This window comes from Schistocerca gregaria, chromosome 2, assembly GCF_023897955.1.
Source record: "Schistocerca gregaria isolate iqSchGreg1 chromosome 2, iqSchGreg1.2, whole genome shotgun sequence".
In the NCBI taxonomy this organism is placed as follows: domain Eukaryota; kingdom Metazoa; phylum Arthropoda; class Insecta; order Orthoptera; family Acrididae; genus Schistocerca; species Schistocerca gregaria.
In genome coordinates, this window is record NC_064921.1 from 105,573,042 (window position 1) to 105,595,672 (window position 22,631).

Sequence of the window (22,631 nt, forward strand, 5' to 3'; positions counted from 1 at the left end):
ACTGTGGAGTGGGAGTGGGTGGGGGAGAGCCCATCTCTAATTGCTACATGCTAGCTATTTACAAAACTGGAAAAGTAACCCAACCATATACATACTATCTACTCAAAAATTATCTCATAGAGAAATAGGAGTTGTCAAGTATAAATGATTTCAGTTTTTACTTTCAGAAAGCATCACCTTAGGTGGTCGACATGACGGGGGCCATTGACTGAAAGCCAGGTAGTACATAGAGGTCAGATCATGCTGAACAGAAGTAAGGCTACGGAACCTGTTTATGACCCAGTGCAGATCATCCCAGTTGTCATTCACTTTTAAGGAAAGCGTATAATTGTAGCAAGCACAATGCCTTCGGTTTCATTTGGTTTACAGTAAGTTATGTATACTTGTGGAGGCATTACTAATGTGAAATTACTGGAAGTAAACTGTCACCTTTTGAACTTTAATAGTTTCCATTCACAATTTACGGATGTGTAGTTAATTTGCACATCAGAGTGCCATACTAGCTCCAGGGGAACTGAAGAGTTTTTGGAAAAAATCACAACTTCCAACTCTGGACGTGAGACAGCTAGAAGCTATGTATCAGCAATGGCAGCAACTAGATAAATTTGTTTGAAGATCTTTGTGACTTTATAAATGAAAAGAAACTAGACTCTATCTCTCTCTTTCTTTCTTTTTCTCTTTTTATTTCCCCCTAAACCTTGACAACTTAACACACATTCTTGCTTTAAAAATCTTTACAGTAGAAAAGAAAACCAAGTTTTTGATCAGTTGATACTAGAAAGGTGTTCCAAAGGTCATGCATGGAATTGATCATCAGTTACCTGAGAAAGAGAACTGTTGAGTGAGTACAGAAAGCCATTAAAAGATGAGAATGAATTGAATATTAAATTCAGTGCTTCAGTAAATTAGCTGTTGTTGTTGTTGTGGTCTTCAGTCCTGAGAATGGTTTGATGCAGCTCTCCACGCTACCCTGTCCTGTGCAAGCTTCTTCATCACCCAGTACTTACTGCAACCTACGTCCTTCTGTATCTGTTTAGTATATTCATCTCTTGGTCTCCCTCTACAATTTTTACCCTCCACGCTGCCCTCCAATATTAAATTGGCGATCCCTTGATGCCTCAGCATATGCCCTACCAACTGATCCCTTCTTCTAGTCAAGTTGTGCCACAAACTTCTCTTCTGCCCAATCCTATTCAGTACCTCCTCATTAGTTATATGATCTACCCATCTAATCTTCAACATTCTTCTGTAGCACCACATTTCGAAACCTTCTATTCTCTTATTGTCTATTCTCTTCTAGTCCATGTTTCACTTCCATACACGGCTATACTCCATACAAATACTTTCAGAAACGACTTTCTGACACTTAAACCTATACTCGATGTTAACAAATTTCTCTTCTTCAGAAATGCTTTCCTCGCCATTGCCAGTCTACATTTTATATCCTCTCTACTTCGACCATCATCAGTTATTTTGCTCCCCAAATAGCAAAACTCCTTTACTACTTTAAGTGTCTCATTTCCTAAGCGACTTCTAATCAAGCTGCGGAGCTATGGGGTATCGTCTCAGTTGTGCGACTGGATTCGTGATTTCCTGTCAGGAAGGTCGCAGTTCGTAGTAATAGACGGCAAATCATCGAGTCAAACTGAAGTGATATCAGGTGTTCCCCAGGGAAGCGTCCTGGGACCTCTACTGTTCCTGATCTATATAAATGACCTGGGTGACAATCTGAGCAGTTCTCTTAGACTGTTCGCAGATGTTGCTGTAATTTACCGTCAAGTAAGGTCATCCGAAGACCATTATCAGTTGCAAAGCGATTTAGAAAAGATTGCTGTATGGTGTGTCAGGTGGCAGTTGACGCTAAATAACGAAAAGTGTGAGATGATCCACATGAGTTCCAAAAGAAATCCGTTGGAATTCGATTACTCGATAAATAGTACAATTCTCAAGGCTGTCAATTCAACTAAGTACCTGGGTGTTAAAATTACGAACAACTTCAGTTGGAAGGACCACATAGATAATATTGTCGGGAAGGCGAGCCAAAGGTTGCGTTTCATTGGCAGGACACTTATAAGATGCATCAAGTCCACTAAAGAGACAGCTTACACTACACTCGTTCGTCCTCTGTTAGAATATTGCTGCGCGGTGTGGGATCCTTACCAGGTGGGATTGACGGAGGACATCGAAAGGGTGCAAAAAAGGACAGCTCGTTTTGTATTATCACGTTATAGGGGAGAGTTGGGATGGAAGTCATTACAGCATAGACGTTTTTCGTCGCGGCGAGACCTTTTTACGAAATTTGTCACCAACTTTCTCTTCCAAATGCGAAAATATTTTGTTGAGCCCAACCTACATAGGTAGGAATGATCATCAAAATAAAATAAGAGAAATCAGAGCTCGAACAGAAAGTTTTAGGTGTTCGTTTTTCCCCCTCGCTGTTCGGGAGTGGAATAGTAGAGAGATAGTATGATTGTGGTTCGATGAACCTTCTGCCAAGCACTTAAATGTGAATTGCAGAGTAGTCATGTAGATGTAGATGTAATCTAATTCCCTCAGCATCACCAGACTTAATTCGACTACATTCCATTATCCTCGTTTTTCTTTTGTTGATGTTCATCTTATATCCTCCTTTCAAGAAACTATCCATTCCATTCAACTGCTCTTCTAAGTCCTTTGCTGTCTCTCACAGAATTACAATGCCATCGGCAAAGCTCAAAGTTTTTATTTCTTCTCCATGGATTTTAATGCCTACTCCGAATTTTTCTTTTGTTTCCTTCACTGCTTGCTCAATATACAGATTGAATAACATTGGGGAGAGGCTACAACCCTCTCTCACTCCCTTCCCAACCACTGCTTCCCTTTCATGTCCCTCAACTCTTATAACTGCCATATGTGCTCTAAGGGGATCCATCATGCAAGATTGGTGACAATAGCCATTCATGTAATGAAAAAGTTTATGTTCCATGATGAAGTTGAATTATGACCACAAGAATATACTGCAGTTCATTCTGTTTGTATTTCCCTTACCATTGTGCATGATGAAGTACGATCCTGTGCCACTTCAGAAGCCAAAGAAACATATTTGGATTTCTAATTTTTTCAAAACTTTAATCAAGTCATTGATAGTGGTATCCTGAGTGTGGCCTTATGAAAATTGGATAACCATTTATGGTCCCTGTCCACTGTTTGGTCCCCTTAATCATTTGATTAAAAAATGAAAACTACTCTGAATCGTGAAGCAGAACAACAGATGAAAATATATAAGGATCCAAGCAGGAAACGATCAAATACCAAAAACTATGAATAATAGGACTGAACAGTTTGTTTTTAATAAAATGAGAATATCTTTAAACAGATTTGATTTGTGCGACAAGTTCTGTAAGACAGTGGTATGAAAATGATTTCATCAGTGCTGTACATCAGTTACTAAACTAAAAGTTGCAAATGACCCATCTGAGACAGGCTTCAAGCTCATGTAATACTCTACTAAATAATGCATAAAAAAAAAGACTAGGAACAGAAGCTATATGATGATGCATATGAGTAGCCCCATAAGGTTGTGACTTTAACAAATATATTTTTAAAGGAAAATGTGATTTTTTGAGATGAAAAGTGGATATGATTTTTTGCCATTCTATAATTTTTCAAATGGAGGGAGACTCTTTCCCCTTCCCCTAGTGAGTCGAAATCATTCACAAAGAAACCAAACTTGGCGGTATCACAAAGGAACAGCCAAAACTTAAAAATAATAGCCTTGTTATTTGAATAAATGTGAAAATCACAATTTTGATGTAAACTTTTTTATATTACAGTTTTAAATTTTTTTTAAAAGTAATCTAAAAAACTAGTTATTAACTCAACCAGACAAAACCTAAAAAATCTATTAACAAAAAAAAAAAAAAGAGTTGCCTTGTGATAAGCACCCATTGCATCAGTTAATCAAAATGATGAATAAATAATCAAAAATGTGTTCGTTGCTTGACGAAATATATGTTACATACAACTTATATAAAAAGTAATATAAAAAAGCTCTAAATTACTGATCATGGACATTGAACAGAATATGCAATGAATTAAAACTGAGATTTTGATAAGTTATAAACATAACGAAGGCAGGTGAATGCAATACAAAAGTATGAGGACACGGCCACGTGCGTGCATGTGTGTCTATTGTGGATGAAGGCCAATGGCCGAAAGCTTTGTGAGAGGCTATTTGTTGTGCCTGTCTGTGGCTCAGCATCTCCACTATATGGTGAGTGGCAACTTTCCTTCTCATAATATTGTTACATTCCACCCTGGATTTTCCATTGTTTGATTCAAACCAACTTACAGTTACATATAGACTGCTGCCACCACCTGGCACAAAGAAATGGTGTGCTCAAAACACTGGTACATAGGGCTTGCCGCCTCTCCAACAATGAGAGTCTCAACAGAGATCTTGAAGATTTGACGCTCAGTGTTCCAGGAGAACGGCGACACAGAATGGCAAACTGGGAGTGCTATGCCCTACACTTGCTGCACAACTGGCAAAAACAGAAGAGGAACCTCAGAAGGATATGACCATTGTATTTATTCCATTTTGTGGCATATTACACTCCTGGAAATTGAAATAAGAACACCGTGAATTCATTGTCCCAGGAAGGGGAAACTTTATTGACACATTCCTGGGGTCAGATACATCACATGATCACACTGACAGAACCACAGGCACATAGACACAGGCAACAGAGCATGCACAATGTCGGCACTAGTACAGTGTATATCCACCTTTCGCAGCAATGCAGGCTGCTATTCTCCCACGGAGACGATTGTAGAGACGCTGGATGTAGTCCTGTGGAACGGCTTGCCATGCCATTTCCACCTGGCGCCTCAGTTGGACCAGCGTTCGTGCTGGACGTGCAGACCGCGTGAGATTACGCTTCATCCAGTCCCAAACATGCTCAATGGGGGACAGATCCGGAGATCTTGCTGGCCAGGGTAGTTGACTTACACCTTCTAGAGCACGTTGGGTGGCACGGGATACATGCGGACGTGCATTGTCCTGTTGGAACAGTAAGTTCCCTTGCCGGTCTAGGAATGGTAGAACGATGGGTTCGATGATGGTTTGTATGTACTGTGCACTATTCAGTGTCCCCTCGACGATCACCAGAGGTGTACGCCCAGTGTAGGAGATTGCTCCCCACACCATGATGCCGGGTGTTGGCCCTGTGTGCCTCGGTCGTATGCAGTCCTGATTGTGGCGCTCACCTGCACGGCGCCAAACACGCATACGACCATCATTGGCACCAAGGCAGAAGCGACTCTCATCGCTGAAGACGACACGTGTCCATTCGTCCCTCCATTCACGCCTGTCGCAACACCACTGGAGGCGGGCTGCACGGTGTTGGGGTGTGAGCGGAAGACGGCCTAACAGTGTGCGGGACCGTAGCCCAGCTTCATGGAGACGGTTGCGAATGGTCCTCGCCGATACCCCAGGAGCAACAGTGTCCCTAATTTGCTGGGAAGTGGAGGTGCGGTCCCCTACGGCACTGCGTAGGATCCTACGGTCTTGGCGTGCATCCGTGCGTCGCTGCGGTACGGTCCCACGTCGACGGGCACGTGCACCTTCCGCCGACCACTGGCGACAACATCGATGTACTGTGGAAACCTCACGCCCCACGTGTTGAGCAATTCGGCGGTACGTCCACCCGGCCTCCCGCATTCCCACTATCCGCCCTTGCTCAAAGTCTGTCAACTGCACATACGGTTCACGTCCACGCTGTCGCGGCATGCTACCAGTGTTAAAGATTGCGATGGAGCTCCGTATGCCACGGCAAACTGGCTGACACAGACGGCAGCGGTGCACAAATGCTGCGCAGCTAGCGCCATTCGACGGCCAACACCGCAGTTCCTGGTGTGTCCGCTGTGCCGTGCGTGTGATCATTGCTTGTACAGCCCTCTCGCAGTGTCTGGGGCAAGTATGGTGGGTCTGACACACCGGTGTCAATGTGTGCTTTTTTCCATTTCCAGGAGTGTATCTGGAAAGATAAGACGAATTCTTCGGGAAGAGTGGTTGAAGACTGTTCTCCTCCCGCCAGGTAAAACAAGGGCAAGGGCACTGTTTGGTATTGTCAAGGACAAATTTGGGCTATGGAAGGCTTGGGTCTATCAGATATCTTGCCAGTGGGGTGTGACATACATAGCTCAAACGGTCTCTACTGTCGAAGATTGTTGACCGTAACACCAATAGCACACCAGATTGCAACCTCCTAGCAAGTCACCAATTGTGGAAAGTTGCCTATCAGAATTGAATGGTATGAATTATGGCCTTGCTAAGGTTTGGACACTTCTTGAACTGTATAATTAAAGGAACTACCAAGATTCAAGTGAGGGAACTGCTGATTAGTCATGGTAGTGATTGCATCCTTTAGCAGAGTGTGGGAAGCTGCTTTTAGATTAAGAAAGAAGAGACATATACCTTATACAGAGTGATGTTTCTGGGGAGGATGCTATACTCGCGCAACACACAAGTATCTGGGTGCGAACTGTGGAGAGAGCACAAACTCGGAGGAAGTGGGGGAATATGTAGGAGTTCACCAGTGCACCTGATTATGACAGTTTGGTCCCTTGCCAAAATATTGTGCCCATTGGAACTGACAACCAGCTTCACCATGAATAGTTTATCGTTACCCATAATAGATTAGGGACAGTTGTCATGGATGAATAAAGTGAGCAGATTCTAACAATTTATATTCAGATGTCAGTATCAATGTCTTGCGGATAAGTTGAAAAACTGAATCAATCACATGCTTGTATCAGTGAGTTCGTATTATTTTCTAATGATTGCATATTGACTGATTGAGGTACTCCACTGGCATTCAACTTGAATTTGAGAGGAGCACGATATAGGCTCTGTTCAGTCATCCAGATACTCCCTGAATGTTATCATGCAAATGCCAAAATGGTTCCTTAAACAAGACCAAAGAATATTTTCTAACTTTGAACTGGTGCCCGATTGTTAATAACATGTGTGCAATGTGATGTTTAGCTCTAACCTTCTATCAACTGCATGCTGGATTTTATTGCATTTACTTCATTGAACATTATTTGTTTATTCATATCGAAAGCATCAAACTTCAGCATACAAGATACATACATAAACAAAAATAATAACGTTTATAAACTAATTCCTACTTTAAAATTGGAAGACAATCATACCGCTTGTAAAAAAAAAAAGCCTACACTGTTATAGTTTGTTGGTCTAAACAGTCACTTATAAATTGATACTTACTTGGAATTTGACGACTACATTAAAGGAATATGGAAACGAAAGAAATAAAGGCAAACATGGCTGTCCAAGCAACTTAAGCCTAGTATTTGATAGTTACTACGTACAGATTCATAGTTTACAGACATCAGGTCATCAGTGGTACATCTTGCAGGACGTAGTCTACTTTGGGGTAAGTGCTCTGTAGTTTGTTGAAATCCAAAATCAAAAAAGATTAATGATGCGGGATAAAGCATTACTGCTGATTTTCTTTTGTCCTTGCTGCCTGTGTTCTGAGCATGTTCAGAGCTTCCACTTGGGACATTGCTCAGTGAAACCAGCAGTTACATTTTCCAATGGTGTCACCCAGTAGTCTGTAGTGTTCATACCTTATCTTCCACATAGATAACTGGGAACAGATCTGTTGGACAGCGTCACCTGTTGTCCTTATGAAACATTTCCTGGATATCAATTGTGAAAAGGGGTGGTGGTGGTGGTGACCATATAATTGGTTATTAATGGAAATAGGTACCGTATATCGTTTTCTGCATGCAGCTACCACATGCTTGATGTCTGGAGGGGGAATTCCAGTTACATTGTGAATGTTATGCTGTGATGTGTGTTTCAGATATCCAGTAATGAGTCTACATATCTCATTAAGAGCAATATCCACTTGTTTAGTATGGGCAAAATTGTATCAGGGATGGGTAGCAAGCTACGTAAAGTGAGGTAAAGTTGTAGTTTTTTAACTGTTTTTGCTGCTCCACCTCATGATGTTCCTATAATTTTGTGCAGTATGTTATTTCTTTTTAGATATTTTTTGTTTTACTTCCTGACAGTGCTGCTTGAAAGTTAATGTATGACCCCAAGATATTGGGGCTGGAAGCTGTGTTACAGCTGCATTCCTCTCCAAGCCACTTGAAGTTTCCTAATGACATATCTGTTCCTCAGATGGAATGTGCACACATGTGTTTCACTGGGATTTGGATGCCTTGAAAGAGAGAGCAAGATCATCAGCATAGATGTAACTTCCAATATTATTGGGCAGGGGTTGATCATTGGCATAAATATTAAATAGCAGGAGTGTAAAAACATTGTCCTGTGGTAACAAGTTCTATTGGACGCTCCATCAGCTGCACTGGTCTTGGAATTATATGAAAAATCTTCTATTTTGAAGGAGGTAATCTGCAGTTATACTGTACATTTTGCACAGGACTGTTAGATGAATAGATGCTACCACAATGGCCTTTCCTGTCTCAAAGCTGCCTGTGATTACTAGGTTAGATTTAATAATTGTACTGTACAGTTCTCACCTGGCCTAAATCCAGTTTGCTGTGGGATTATGAGGGGTTGAGCTGTTTATGTCATCAACTTGCTTGCTGGTTTCAGAATGGCAACTACACGACACTTCCTCCATAATATTGGGTTCCATCATTTACTGAGACAGTTATGGAAGAAACATATGAGCCAGTCATATGTTTTTCTTTGTATCTATGATATGAGGCAGTAGCTTACCTAACTTTAGCAACAATGGTGCAACATGTGGCCTTTTGGCTGACACAATTTGGCATATTGTTGGCTGATGGTGAGCGTTTGAGATTGAGTGCATATGAACTTTGTACAGTGTTCAGCTATGTTATTGTCCGTGAACAACATGTCAAAATTGTAAACACAACCTCGTCTGCAGCTACTGAGCAGTGTATGTTCTTTGTTGGCATGAATTAATGTTAGATGATCAGAGTCTGCGCATTGGAGAACATTTTCTCAATTTCTGTCATCAGTATTGACACCCTGTTCAGTACAATGACTACTGAAATCTCCAATTATGAACTTCATCTTTCCTTTAAGTAAGTTCCAAAGCTGTATCCAGTTTGGCAAACAGTGAACTTCCAAACTGTCGATTGGGCCTCTTAGCAATGAGAAATGTACCAGGGATCCTGAGGTAGGGTTGACAGTTCTCTCTTTGGATTTCTTGGATACAAAAGACATCACATTTATGATCTATGGATAGCTGCTTCAACAGATCAGATTTGGTTGGAGATAAGCCTCCTCATCTTTGGTCCTAATAAAGGCTGAAGTTTAGCTGAAAGATTATCCTTCTTTTCAGAGAATGCTTTTGTATTGAAAGCATCTGCCAGTAATTTTACAGTTGACTAAGGGATGCCCAATTACTAGTAAATGTTACAATTTTCTGGAAAGCTCCTTTCGTGTGCATCATTGAACATGATGGATTTGGATGCTTTTTTTCTGGATCTTATTGTTTAACTCTTGAAGTCTAAGTACGCAGAACTGACCTCTACACTGTACAGGGATGCAAGAGAATGTGGAAGTGAAGTAAGTACAAATGGGAGTAAACAGAATAAAGTATCCAGTATTGAAGTTCTAGGCATTAAATTTACAATTAGGCAGATGGGTTGGGAATTACTTCTTGACATTGATTTGAATCTTTCTGTGGCTTTCAATCCAATATATGTTCTGGCTTGGTGCCTTAATCCATACCACATTTTTCTCTAATGGATGTCTGATGATGTGGTGTTATTGGTAATTGTAACGGTGACCTGTACCTCTCATACCCCATTCAACAGGGACTGTGAGTGACTGGAAAAATTCACTTTTAACATTTGTTTTTATCGACATTTATAATTGTAGTACTGATAATAACAATATAGCACTATAGTTGTAGAGGATATTTAAATTATTTAAATTTTTATGTCAAATGCAAAATTTGTAATAATTTCAATTTTCTTTCTTTTTTATTAATTCTTGTTATTGTTTTGTTTGTGTAGGAGCAAGTTGCAGCTCTTAGGGACAGGATTGAGAAGGCCTTAGGATACAAGCCTGTGTATGCGCAGCCATCTGCACAGCCAACCACCAGGACAACAAGAGGTTCAGTGTCGAGGTCTTCAGCCGGGTTTTACCCTGGTCAGGTTGGTAAACATTCACATTCTGAGAATAATTATGACATAGGTTTAGCGGGAGAATTTTAGGATAGTGTAGCTTACCTATAAGAGATGTTGTATATATAACACTTGTGCAACCCGTTGTTGAGTACTGCTCATATGTTTGGGATCCACACCAGGTTGAATTTAAAGGAAGACATTGAAATAATTCAGAGACATGCTGCTAGATTTGTTATCAGTAGGTTTAATAAACATGCGAGTATTATGGAAATACTGCGTGAGCTCAAATGGGAATCCATTAAGGAAGGAAGACTTTCTCATTGTGGAACACTTGGGAGAAAGCTACGAGAACCAGGATTTGTGATAGATTGCTGAGCAGTTCTTCTGCCACCAATGTACATTTCGTGTAAGGACTGAAAATAAGGTATGAGAAATTAGTGCTCATACGAAAGTGTATCTGCAGTAATTTTTCCCTCTTTCCATTTGCAAGTGAAACAGAAAAGGAAAATCAGTACCTGTATTACAAGATACCCTCCACCATGCACTTTATTGTGGCTTGCTGGTTGTGTATGTGGATGTAAAAGACTTTTTAATTGTTAAGCTATATAAACACTATTGAATATTTAAATATTTTGTATCTCTTCAGGCGTCTCGGATTTTTTTTGGTGTGCCCGATCTGCTGAAAGAGTCTCTCTAACTGTTATAGTTCTTTTTCCCCAGCATATATAAGAATCTTAGCAATAAATGGTTGTATTTTAAACATTTATTTTCATTGTTGAGTGTGTTTTATATACTTTTAAATGAAGTTTATGGATGTTGTACATCAAGTTTTAACAGTCATTACTGTATTATTGATGGAAAGTTTAAAGACAATATTTTGAAGTCATGGTTTGGGTTGCAAGAGACTGTATATTAATTGAATTTTGTGATGAGATTTTGGTACAAAAGACAAAGGAAAGTGGCAGCTTTCTTGTGTGATTCCTTCTGGGCAAAAGAAAAGCTGTGTGTGTATTGGTACAGCACATAAGCAATATTACTATTCTGTGTTATATGGAGAGCAAATTTACAAATATTTCTTTCTTGGGAATGACACTTGACATAAAATGGAAACTATTGTGACCATGGTGTCATTTGCTGGTGGTAATTGAATTAGCCAGTTTAGAACATTTTGTTTAAATTCCTTGCGTGCAGACAACTTTGAAGAACAGTTTGTAGGAAATTTTAAGGAGTAACTTTTATTGTGTTTAAGGTTTGTTTAAACAGCTCAAACTATTTCCCAAATTCAATTAATCTGAATTCATGCATATATCGCAGTTGGAAGTAGTAGTACATTCTTGTTGTCTCATTAACTGTTTGTTCCACAAAGTCATTTTAAATGTCAAATCCACTGCCTGGACACTAAAAAGTCACATATTGCCACAATTTAGTCAGCAAGTCTGTTCAAAAGTGACATAATTTGATCAGAAGAAATGATGCAAGAACTACAGTGTTCAACATGTGACATGAACATGATAAATCTCGTATTCATAGACATTTCCTACAGAAATAACTAATTATAGTAAGGAAATATATTATAATTAGACAGATGAAAAATCTACTCATCAAGTGGTGGCAGGAGAAAACACATACAAAAGTTGAGGAAATGTGCAAACTTTCAGAGCCAGTGACTTATTCTTCTGGCAGAAGGGTTGAAGTGGATGGAAGAAGGATGAAGGAAAGGGACTGGCCAGGTTTACAAAATAGTGAGAGGTATGGAAGATTTGTCCAGAAGCCTGGGTCAGGATAAACTTACCAAAAGGGATGAGAACGAAAGACTGACTGACTGGGGACTGCAACAGATGAGATTTGATAACCTGAGAGCTTAAAGGTGGAAGATAGGGTAATAAGCAATATAGACATACTGATAACGTTTCACATGAGAGTTGATAAGAATAGAAATATAAGTGTGTTATATGTGGTAGATAGGTGACGAGGAGGGGGTGAGGGGAAATAGACAGGTCAGAAAATAAAATATATAGACTGCTAGAAGGAGGTGAAGAAAGAAGCAGTTACTGAAAAGAAATTCTGAGACCAAAGAAATTAATGTTAAGACCAGGTGGGTAGCAAGAACAAAAGGTCAAGTTGTAACGCCAGTTCCTGCCTGCAGAGTTGTAAGAAACAGGTGCCAGGCGGGAGAATCTAGATCGTACGTGTGGTGAAACGGGCTCCAAGATCTTGACTGTCGTGTTGTAAGGCATTCTCTGCAACAGAATATTGTGTGTTACCAGTAAGTATGCACCCTCTGTCTATGGCCATTCATTCTATCTGATGACTTGGTGGTAGTCATAATGATGTAGAAGGCTGAACAGTGTTTACATACACTCACCCCCACCCCACTCCTCATCCTGTCTGGTAAATTTCCCCAGACACGGAGCCCTGGATAACTTCTCTGTAACTCTCTCCATTTCCTAAACCTTGGACAGTCCTTTTCCTACAGCCCTCTCTTCCTTCTTGTTCAACCCTTCTACAAGAAAATTGAGCCGTTGGTTCCGAAAGCTTGCACTTTCCGTAACTTCTGTGTGTTCTCCTGCAGCCGCTTTGTGAGTAGATATTTATCTTTCCAGTTACATTATATTTTGAAAATTTGATTATTTTCGTTTATATATTAGCTCTTGTGGCCATCATTCCCTTGTCAGTCTTTGTTATCATTAGCCTTGTTCAAACTGACATTGGTTGTCAATCTTTTATGGTAGTTCACCTATTCATTTATCTGTATCACCCATACTAACCAACATCTTGCCCCTACACCTTTTCTAGTACTGATTTCTGCATGCTTAGATGGGTACTTCTTATTTATGAAATTGCATACAACTCTTTGTTTACGGTTGACTAAACATTGCAGGGCCTTCTCTGATCATCTTTTAACTCCTGTCTTTTCCATGATCTTTGTGTGAATTTTTCTAATTTTTTTCCAATTTTTTGATCTTTTTTGTTGCTTGTCTTTCTGTCTTGTCTTCCTTTTTGTCTCATTATACACCCTCTGCTTCTTTTTCACCTCTCCCACCATCTCTAACACTCCAAACCCCCTTACCTTGTGATGAAGTCTATCACACATTATATTTGGTCCTTCCGAATACATGCTTTTGCACTATCTAAACTATAGTCCCACATTCTATTTCTTGAACCTGGTTGTCCGTGGGAGGTACCCCAAAAGCCTGAGCATTGAACATCCCTTTTTCTGGATGTAATCCCACTCTACACCATCTTCTTTTACAATTTCAAATAAACCATCTCTTGCAGTTACCCAGCTAATCTGTGACCTAAGTGCCTCATCTGCCAGTTTCCACTCCGCCAGGCTTCTCTCATCCTTTTCCTCTCATGTTTCCTTGGATGGTATAATCCATCAAGTCAGCTTCAAATGCAACAATAGGCCAGACTTAATGTCAGAAAGTTATACTACCTTCTAAACTGCCACAACAGTGTTTCTTTCTTTCTTTCTTTCTATTCCCAATCCTCTCCAGCTACCTAAACAGCTACACCATCAATGACCACTCCTCTCCTACAAACAGAGCTTGTCCAACATTCTAAATATCCCTCCACCTTCACCACTGCCTCCCCAAGCAATGATAATGTGTTCTCAACCTCTCATCTAAGGCACTAATCTCTCTTAAATTATCTGTATTATCTAAGGACCTCATTTTCTGACGTGAACATGCATTTGATCATGATGCTTTGGTTAGCGACCTGCTCTCCTTCACATGTCATGTCAGCTGCAAATACCGCTTTGCAGCCCAATCCCAAAATCTATCCAACAGAGAGCCTGATGCTGAACCCTGCTTTCAATAGTTCTGCCATGATCGTAACTTAATCCAACACCATTACCTCAAAACCACCTCTTTAAAGCCTTCCAAGAATTTCTAACATGCAGCATTGCTTCACAACTCTTTGTGAGATCCCTACAACATGACTGTAACCTGTGCTCTGCAGAAATATAGGTGCATCTTTTCATAAAAACTGATGACTCCATCATTATCCTACCAGTGGACAAAGGATCTACCATTGCTGTACTTGACTAATCCAAGCTATCTGACACTTCTATGTACAGCATCAGCCATAAAGATCCCATCCCTGTGATTCAAACTGAACTGCAGGCCCTCCTTAAAACCTTCTGCTCCTCACAAGGACTAACACTTCAGTCCATAGAATTTCTTACTCCACTCAAACCCCGTACTCTCACTTTTCACCTTCTTCGCGAGGTCCACAAACCTAATTACCCTGGCCGTCCTGTAGTTGCTGGATTCAAAGCATTCATTGAATGTATATCTGCATTAGTTGATCAACGCCTGCAACATATAGTACGATGACTCCCCTCCTTTGTTAAAGACATCAGCCATGTTCACGCCCACTCCACTCACACATTTTGCTTGTCATCATTGATGCTGAAATTTTCACTCTTCAGCAGAGTGTGCACTGATATGAAACTTCCTTACAGGTTAAAACTGTGTGCTGGACCGAAAATCGAACTCGGTACCTTTTGCGGGCAAGTGCTCTACCAACTGAGCTACCCAAGCACAACTTACAACCAGCCCTCACAGCTTCAATTCTGCCAGTACCTAGTCTCCTACCTTCCAAACTTCACTGAAGCTGTTGCAAACCTTGCAGAACTACCACACCTGGAAGAAAGGATATTGTGGAGCCATGACTTAGCCAAAGCCCTGTGGATGTTTCCAGAATGAAATTTTCATGCCTTTCACGGGAAAGTGCTCTACTGACTGAGATACCCAAGCACGACTCCTTTCTTCCAGGAGTGCTTGTTCTGCAAGATTGGCAGAAGAGCTTCTGTGAAGTTTGGAAGGTAGGAGACGAGGTACTGGCAGAACTGAATCTGTGAGGCCAGGTCATGAGTTGTGCTTGGGTAACTCAGTTGGTAGAGCACTTGCCTGTGAAAGGCAAACGGTCCCAAGTTTGAGTCTCGGTCCGGCACACAGTTTTAATCTGACAGGAAGTTTCACATCCCCCTATACCAACATTTCCTGTGTACACGGTCTGTTAGCTGCTTGATGTTAGCTCAGACAGTGTCCGGCTGATTCTAAACACATTATGTCCTTCTTGCTTACTTGAATCAACTTTATACTTTTACAAACCCCTACTTTACCTTTGAGGGACAGACAAACAAACAGATTGGGGTCCCCTCAAGGGACTCAGCATTCATTTGCTGGGTACGGGCTAGGCAAACCCGGGGTCCGCGAGCTGTGGACTGATGTGCGCCGCCAGCCCTCTGACACCGTAAGCTTTGGGCATGCTTCAGCGACCACCATGTGGCGCGACCACCATGTGGCGCAATGGTGGAACATTGTGTGTTGCAGGGACTGGGGATCTTGGCTTGATTGGCTGGATCGCGAGGATGGTACATACCTCTATAAAAAAAACCTTCAATCTTAAGGTGTGCTGCACGCCGATAAGATGCATGGCTGTTGAGGTGGAAAAGTCGCTAGCGGGCGACCTCTGAGGAACCTGCCACACCTCCGTTGTATAAGGCTTACCCAGGCATGCAGGGCTCTGTCTGGGTGGACGTTTAGTTCCCTAGCTGCTTGTGGGACGCACATGGTAACCACGAATCTCCCTTCACCAACTTCGCCATCAGTAAAGCATATGAGGGATGCTAGTCCTCCAGATAAGCAGATAGAACAGAGTAACAGGGCTCATGGAGTCATTAATGACAATGTTTTCATTGTGATTAAGAGGAAAGAGGGCTCATTTGAAAAAGTGTCTTCTTTCTATATACATAAAAGTTTAGAAGGACGCGCAGGTACACTGAAATCTATCAAATGCCTGAGGAATGGTACCCTGTTAGTTGAGACTACTAGGGCAAAGCAAGTGGAGCTGCTTCGAAAGTCAACCAAGTTAGGTGAGTATGATGTTACTGTCGAGTTGCACAATTCCCTCAACTCCAGTGAAGGCGTTGTCACCTGCCGGAATTTAATGGATATTGAAGTAGAAGAGCTGAAGCGAGAATGGGCAACACAGGGGATTGTAGACGTGGAACAACGGACACGTAGGAATAATGGTGTTGTTGAGAAATCTGCCACCTTCATTGTGACTTTCAATTCGCCTGTCTTGCCTGAATACATTCTGGCTAGTTACCACAGACTTAGGGTTAGGCCTTACATACCTAACCCTGTGCGATGTTTCAAATGTCAACGATTTGGCCATACAACGATGAGTTGTGGGGGTGAACCGACCTGCGGTGTATGTGGCAAGGCAGCTCATGAAGCTGGGACCAACTGCACATCTCCAGCACTGTGTGTCAACTGCTCTGAGAGCCATCCCGTCTGGAGCAAAGACTGCCCCATATTTGCGGAGGAAAAAAAATCCAGGAGATAAAGGTGACAAAGAGGATACCTTATGTGGAAGCCAAAAAACAGTATAAGGCGACAAAACCCCCTGTCTTTGCCACATCCTATGCCTCCTTGGTGCAAAAAAGTGCATCAAAAGCAGATGCTTCGACGCAGACCATGTCCAGTGTAGCAGTATCCTCCACCAATACCTTTTCCTGCATTTGTACCTGCCAGAGCACAACCAATAAAGATATAGCTATTCAGGCTGCTCCGACTGAACCAAATGCTATTGCAGAGAAATCTACAGTGAAGACTTCGAAGGCCCTCCAGAAACCGAGTGCCTCTCCACTTCCCTCATCCCAGACTTCGACCATGAAAAAGGGACCAGGTAAAGGGGCACGACGTATGGCGTCAAACCTGCCAAAGGCCCCATTGGATGTCGTCATGGCATCCCTGACTGATGAGGAGGAAATCGTCATGGAGTTTGATACCTCTTCCCCAGAACCTGGCAGCCCCTCTGCTGCCACTCGCTCCACAAGTGTCTCATCAGTGCGGCGCAAAGACGGGGAAATCTACACCGAAACACTGATATGGCTCCCATACTTCAGTGGAATCTGTATGGAGTCAGAACTCGCTTTGAAGAATTGCGGCTGTTAGTACAGGATAACCCCTTTTGCATCTCTTTGCAAGAGACACATTTTAAAGAGAATGACACACCAGCACTTACAGGATATCACTTGTACAGGAAAGACGACCTGACTGGTAATAGAGCACAGGGTGGGGTGGCAGTGTTCATTATGGACACATTACACTCCTCACCTGTGCCCTTAACCACAATGCTACAAGCGGTTGCAGCTCGGATCCTGGCCCATGTTAATGTCACAGTGTGCTCCTTGTATTTACCACCCGCTGAGCTCATTGAGAGTGAAGCCCTCGCACAGCTCATTGATCAGCTACCCCGTCCCTTTCTCATTTTAGGAGATTTTAATGCTCATAATGCATAATGGGTTCCAACAAAACCTGCCTCAGAGGCCAGATGACTGAGCAGTTGATCATGACTTCTGGCATCACACTGCTGAACGCAGGTCAGGCCACGCATTTTAGCACCGCTTCAGGTTCGTCCTCTGCCATAGACCTCTCTATTTGTTTGCCTGTGCTTGCGGACATTACTCAGTGGGTCGTAGACGACGACCTTCATGGCAGCAACCATTATCCTATCTGGCTCCATCTGCCAGTTGAAATGGGTTGTGTCGATAAGCAGCCGAAATGGTTGTTCCAGTAGGGAAACTGGACGTTCTACAGGCAGTTGGCTGTTTTTGAACAGTGTGAAGACGTCCAGGATTGGGTGGATCACATTACGGCAGTGATGCTCCATTCTGCTGATGTATCCGTACCAAAGTCAAAGGGAACACCTGTGAGGCAGCCTGTCCCTTGGTGGAATGACGACTGTCCTACCTCAATCAGAGACAGAAGGGCGGCTTTGAGAAGATCCATCAGTGCCCTACTGATGCAAATCTGGCAACTTTCCAAACAGGATGGGCGTGGGCGAGAAGAATCGTTAGAGAGAGTAAATTGAGGTCTTGGCGAGAGTTCCTGATCCCCATCATTAGGTCCACATCTTCAAGCAAAATATGGGAAGCCATTAGGAGGATCTCAAGGCGATACTCTCGACTGCCAATAGCAGCTATACATGAGCAGGGGTGTCTCCTAACATCTCCAAGAGACATCGCCCGGGCAGTGGCAGAATCATTTCAAACTATTACGGCCGATTCTAGCCAGGACCCAGAATTTCATCACTATCCCGGTACACACGAGCGGGCTGGTTTTGATTTCCGTTCAGACAACACTGAGGAATACAACCAGCCTTTCTCTTTGTGGGAGTTGGACTCTGCACTGTCAGTATCTCGGGGTACTGCACCTGGTCCAGACCTGATATCGTATAGCATGCTGCAGCAGTTGGATCTGTGGTCAAAGGAAGACCACCTCCAACTTTTTGATGAAAGTTCGAAGACAGGTGACTTTCCTAGTTCGTGGAAAGAATCTATTTTAATTCCACTTTTAAAACCAGGGAAGGATCGGACCGATCCCAGTAGTTACCGTAGCATTAGTCTCACGAGCTGCATAGGAAAGACATTTGAGCGTACGGTCAATAGGCACCTGGTGTGGGTTCTCGAATCCAGATCCTTACTTACGCGCTACCAGTGTGGGTTCAGGAGGTATCATTCCAATCATTGCAATCAATAGTATTGCGTCCACAGTATGACGGCCCGTACAGTGCTCCTTGTTTGTGGACGATTTCTGCATTTTCTGTGCATCTTCCTCCCTTACAACTGCTACACGCCACTTACAGCTGACGATCCTGCGATTGGAGGAATGGTCTACGAACACAGGCTTTAAATTATCTTTGGAGAAGACTGTTTGTGTAGATTTTAACCGTTCCTGTTCTCTTTTTAATCTCCCTGTTTTAGAACTAGGAGACACTGTCCTCACCTTTATGGAACAAGTGAAATATCTCGGGCTTATTTTTGATGAGAAGCTCACATGGTAGCCACACCTAAAGGATCTCAAAGTCTGCTGTTTCAAGGCTTTAAACATCCTTAAATGCGTCAGTCATAGGTCCTGGGGCACTGACAGGGCACGTCTGCTCCAACTTCTTAAGGGCTTTGTGGCACCTCGCTTAGAATACAGATGTCAAGCTTGTGAATCTGCAAGACCTTCGTACCTCAAAATGTTGGATGTGATTCACCATGAGGGTATTAGGCTTTCAACGGGGGCTTATCGCACGAGTCCAGTTGCTAGTCTATGTGTCGAGGCTGGAGAGCCTCTGCTGTTCATTCGGCGTCTTCTCCCCATGGTACGGCTAGCATACAGGGCCAAGCCCACTCTTCTTTCATTGGTGTCCAACACCATTTCTTCCGCCATTGTCCGAAGGCAACAAAGCCGTTTGGCATCTGTGAAAAGGAGAGTCTCGAGTCAGTACACCTGGAGGGTATTAAGGTCCTCCACCAGGGATGGCGTAGGGGATCTCCCTGGCTACTACAATGGCCAAGATTACTTCTCGATCTGGCTGCTTACAAGAAGTATTGTACCCCGGACCACCTTTTTAAAATTAAATTTACTGATATTTTAGACCGCCATTCAGATTTTATTACTATTTACACGGATTGGTCTAAATGGGGATTTTATGGGCTGCTCTGCTGTGTTTCCCGATACTGTCCATAGGATAGGGCTCCCAGAGTAGTTCTCAGTTTACTATGCAGAGCTGTTTGCAATTCTGCATGCATTAGAGCGTATGCGACGACATCATGGCACGAAATACATCATCTTCTCCGATTCCCAAAGTGCTCTACATGCTCTTGAACAGCTGCACCCAGCAGATCGGATGGTGCAAGAAGTGCAGGACGCACTCCTGCTCTTGCAAAAGCAGGGTAAGGATGTAATTTTCTGCTGGGTTCCAGGGCACATAGGGATTTCTGGAAATGAATTTGCAGACGCAGCTGCCAAGGAGGCTTGCTCCATCCCACCTCCTGCTAGCTGTTCCATCCCCCTGCAGGCAATAACATCATTCGTGACTCGAAAGGTCATGCGTTGGTGGTAGGCTCAGTGGCTGGAAGTGAGGGATAATAAGTTGCGAGCAGTGAAGGATTCTGTCCGACCGTGGCTTACCTCCTTCCGACGACAAGCTGATGAAGTAGCCCCTACACAGCTTAGAATATGACATTGTCCATTGACACATTGATTTCTGTTACGTCGTGAGGAGCCTCAACGTGTCGGACATGTGGGACACAGCTGTCGATACGACATATTGTAACTGAGTGTGTGTTATATGCGGGTTTGAGGGAAGATTTCAGTTTCCCACCAGACCTGCCCTCTATTTTAACTAATAATGAGGCGAGTGTCACGCTAGAGTTTTACGTTTTTGTGTGATGTCTGGACTTCTTCGCAAAATATTGGGTTTGAGATCTTAATGTGCTGTAAAGTGGTTTGATCACCCATTATTTGTAAGTGGCCACTCAGCCACCATTAATTATTTTTACCTGTTTTGTACTTCTATTTTATTTTTAGTTTTATCTACCTGTTTTGATGTGCTGTGTCCAATCTTGCAATTTGAACATTTACAATTCTTGCAAAGATTGGCTCTGAATTGATCATTGTTTAACAGATCTTGGCTGCACTCGTCAACATTTCTTTTGGGAATGGGCGCTGATAACCTCGTTGTTGTGGACCCTAAAACACTAATCATCATCAGATTGGGGGCATAGCAGTGGTAACTAGGAAGGCTCCTTCCTATGCCAGCCTTTTCATGGGTTGCTTGGAGGGGGCTTTCCTGTGATCCATAAGCCTTGAACTTCTTGTTTGGTGTAGATACATTGATAACGTCTTTGCCTTATGGACACATGGTGAGATGGACCTCCTAAAACTTTTGACAGATGCATATTCATTCTCCCAAGAAAATTCGACATGGTCCTGTTCTGAATCTCGTGCCACTTTCCTTGATAAGGACATCATCCTCACCAATGGTCATCTAAACACTTCTGTTCACATTAAATCCATTAACAAGCAACAGTACTTACTTTTTGACAATATTATGAAAAGGATAGATTGTTACTCAAGATGCTGAGTTGCAGGTAGGCACAAGAAGAAGACTGGCAGACAAGTAAGATTTTGGACAAAAAGACCTTCATCGGAATTACACACACACACACACACACACACACACACACACACACACACACACACACACGTACACACGTGTCCACAGTCTGGTTGCCAAGACCAGACTAGTTATGTGTGTGAGTTGCGTTTATGTGAGTGAGAGTGTGTATGTTGTCTAATTATGATGAAAGCCTTTTTGACCAACAGCTTACTTGTTTGGCAGTCTTTTTGTTGTGCCTATCTGAGACTCAGCATCTCTGCTGTATGGTGAATAGCAACCTGTCCTTTTCATAATTTTGTCATTGTCCATCCTGGATTTTCCAATATTGACAGTTACCATTCTTTAAATGCTATACATTCCCTCCCATACAGCCTTGGGATCCAGAGGAAATGTGTTTGTTCGGATACAAACTGTTTATTGCATTTCACAACTATTCTCACCACAGCCTTCATTAGGCATAATTATCCCATCAGCCTAGTTCAAAAGCAGATTTCCTGGGCCATTACATTCAATCCTAGTACTGCTGATTCCTCCAGAAAGTAATTTGGTCTTGAGTGTATTTATCAGCTTCTTTGACAAGGCTATGTTGTCCGAAAATCATGCCCTGAAATGAGGTCATTCTGTCTGACATTTTGCTCACCACATATAAAATAGTTGGACCCCCCCCCCAAATCTGCACTTTTCCTGGTCAGACCCTATCTCCTTCTGCACACATGTCCCTACCCTGTGGCCCCTACCATGCTATAAGTCAGCAGATGTATCCACCTACCATCACCTATACGATCACTGTAACTGAAGAAACATATACTATCAAAGGGAGAGCTACATGTGAAATGACACATTGTGTACTAGCTGTTAGGTAAGAGCTGTTAGACCTTTTACTTGGTATGACTACTACCAAGTTATCATTTAGGATTAATGGGTGTGGACAGTGTGTGTGTACTGGCAAACACAATATCCTGTTGCAGAGCACACTCTACAACATGACAGTAACGACCTTGGTGCCTGTCCCATCACAACGTGCCATCTGGATTTTGCCCCCTGACAGAAGTTTCTAAGAACTCTGCAGGTGGCAACTGGCATTACATGATGTCTTTCATTGTCGCCACCCACCTCGCCATAACCTTATGTTAATTTCTTTGGTGTCAGCATTTCTTTTCCTTAAATATTCCTTTTTTCACTCTCCTCCTAGTTTTCTATAAATTAATTTTCCGACCTGTCTTATCCCCCCCCCCCCCCCCCCCAACCGTCAACTATCTATACCACATATAATACATTTAATCTTTGCAGTAATCTTTATCTTGTTTATTATTCTATCTTCCACTTCTAAGCTCTCTGGTATTCAAATCTTGTCTGATGAAGTTCCCAACAGTCAATCTTTCCTTCTCATTCCATCTGTTAAGCCTCCCCTGACCCAAGGTTCTGGGCGACTTTTCCTTGACTCTCCCCAGTTGCTAAACCTGGCCTGTCCTTTTCCTTCATCTGTCTTCCTTCCTCTGAAACCCTTCTGC

General features: G+C 42.5%; 1 protein-coding gene across 7 annotated transcripts in view; it reads left to right on the forward strand.

Moving 5' to 3' along the window:
• The window catches only part of LOC126336448 (protein transport protein Sec31A), a 147,536-nt gene that overhangs the window by 84,795 nt on the left and 40,110 nt on the right, over positions 1-22,631 (forward strand). For all 7 annotated transcript variants that reach the window (XM_050000154.1, XM_050000152.1, XM_050000150.1 and 4 more), the window contains one exon: positions 10,033-10,173. In XM_050000154.1, coding sequence (XP_049856111.1) covers positions 10,033-10,173 — 141 coding nt within the window. The remainder of the gene's footprint in view (positions 1-10,032; positions 10,174-22,631) is intronic.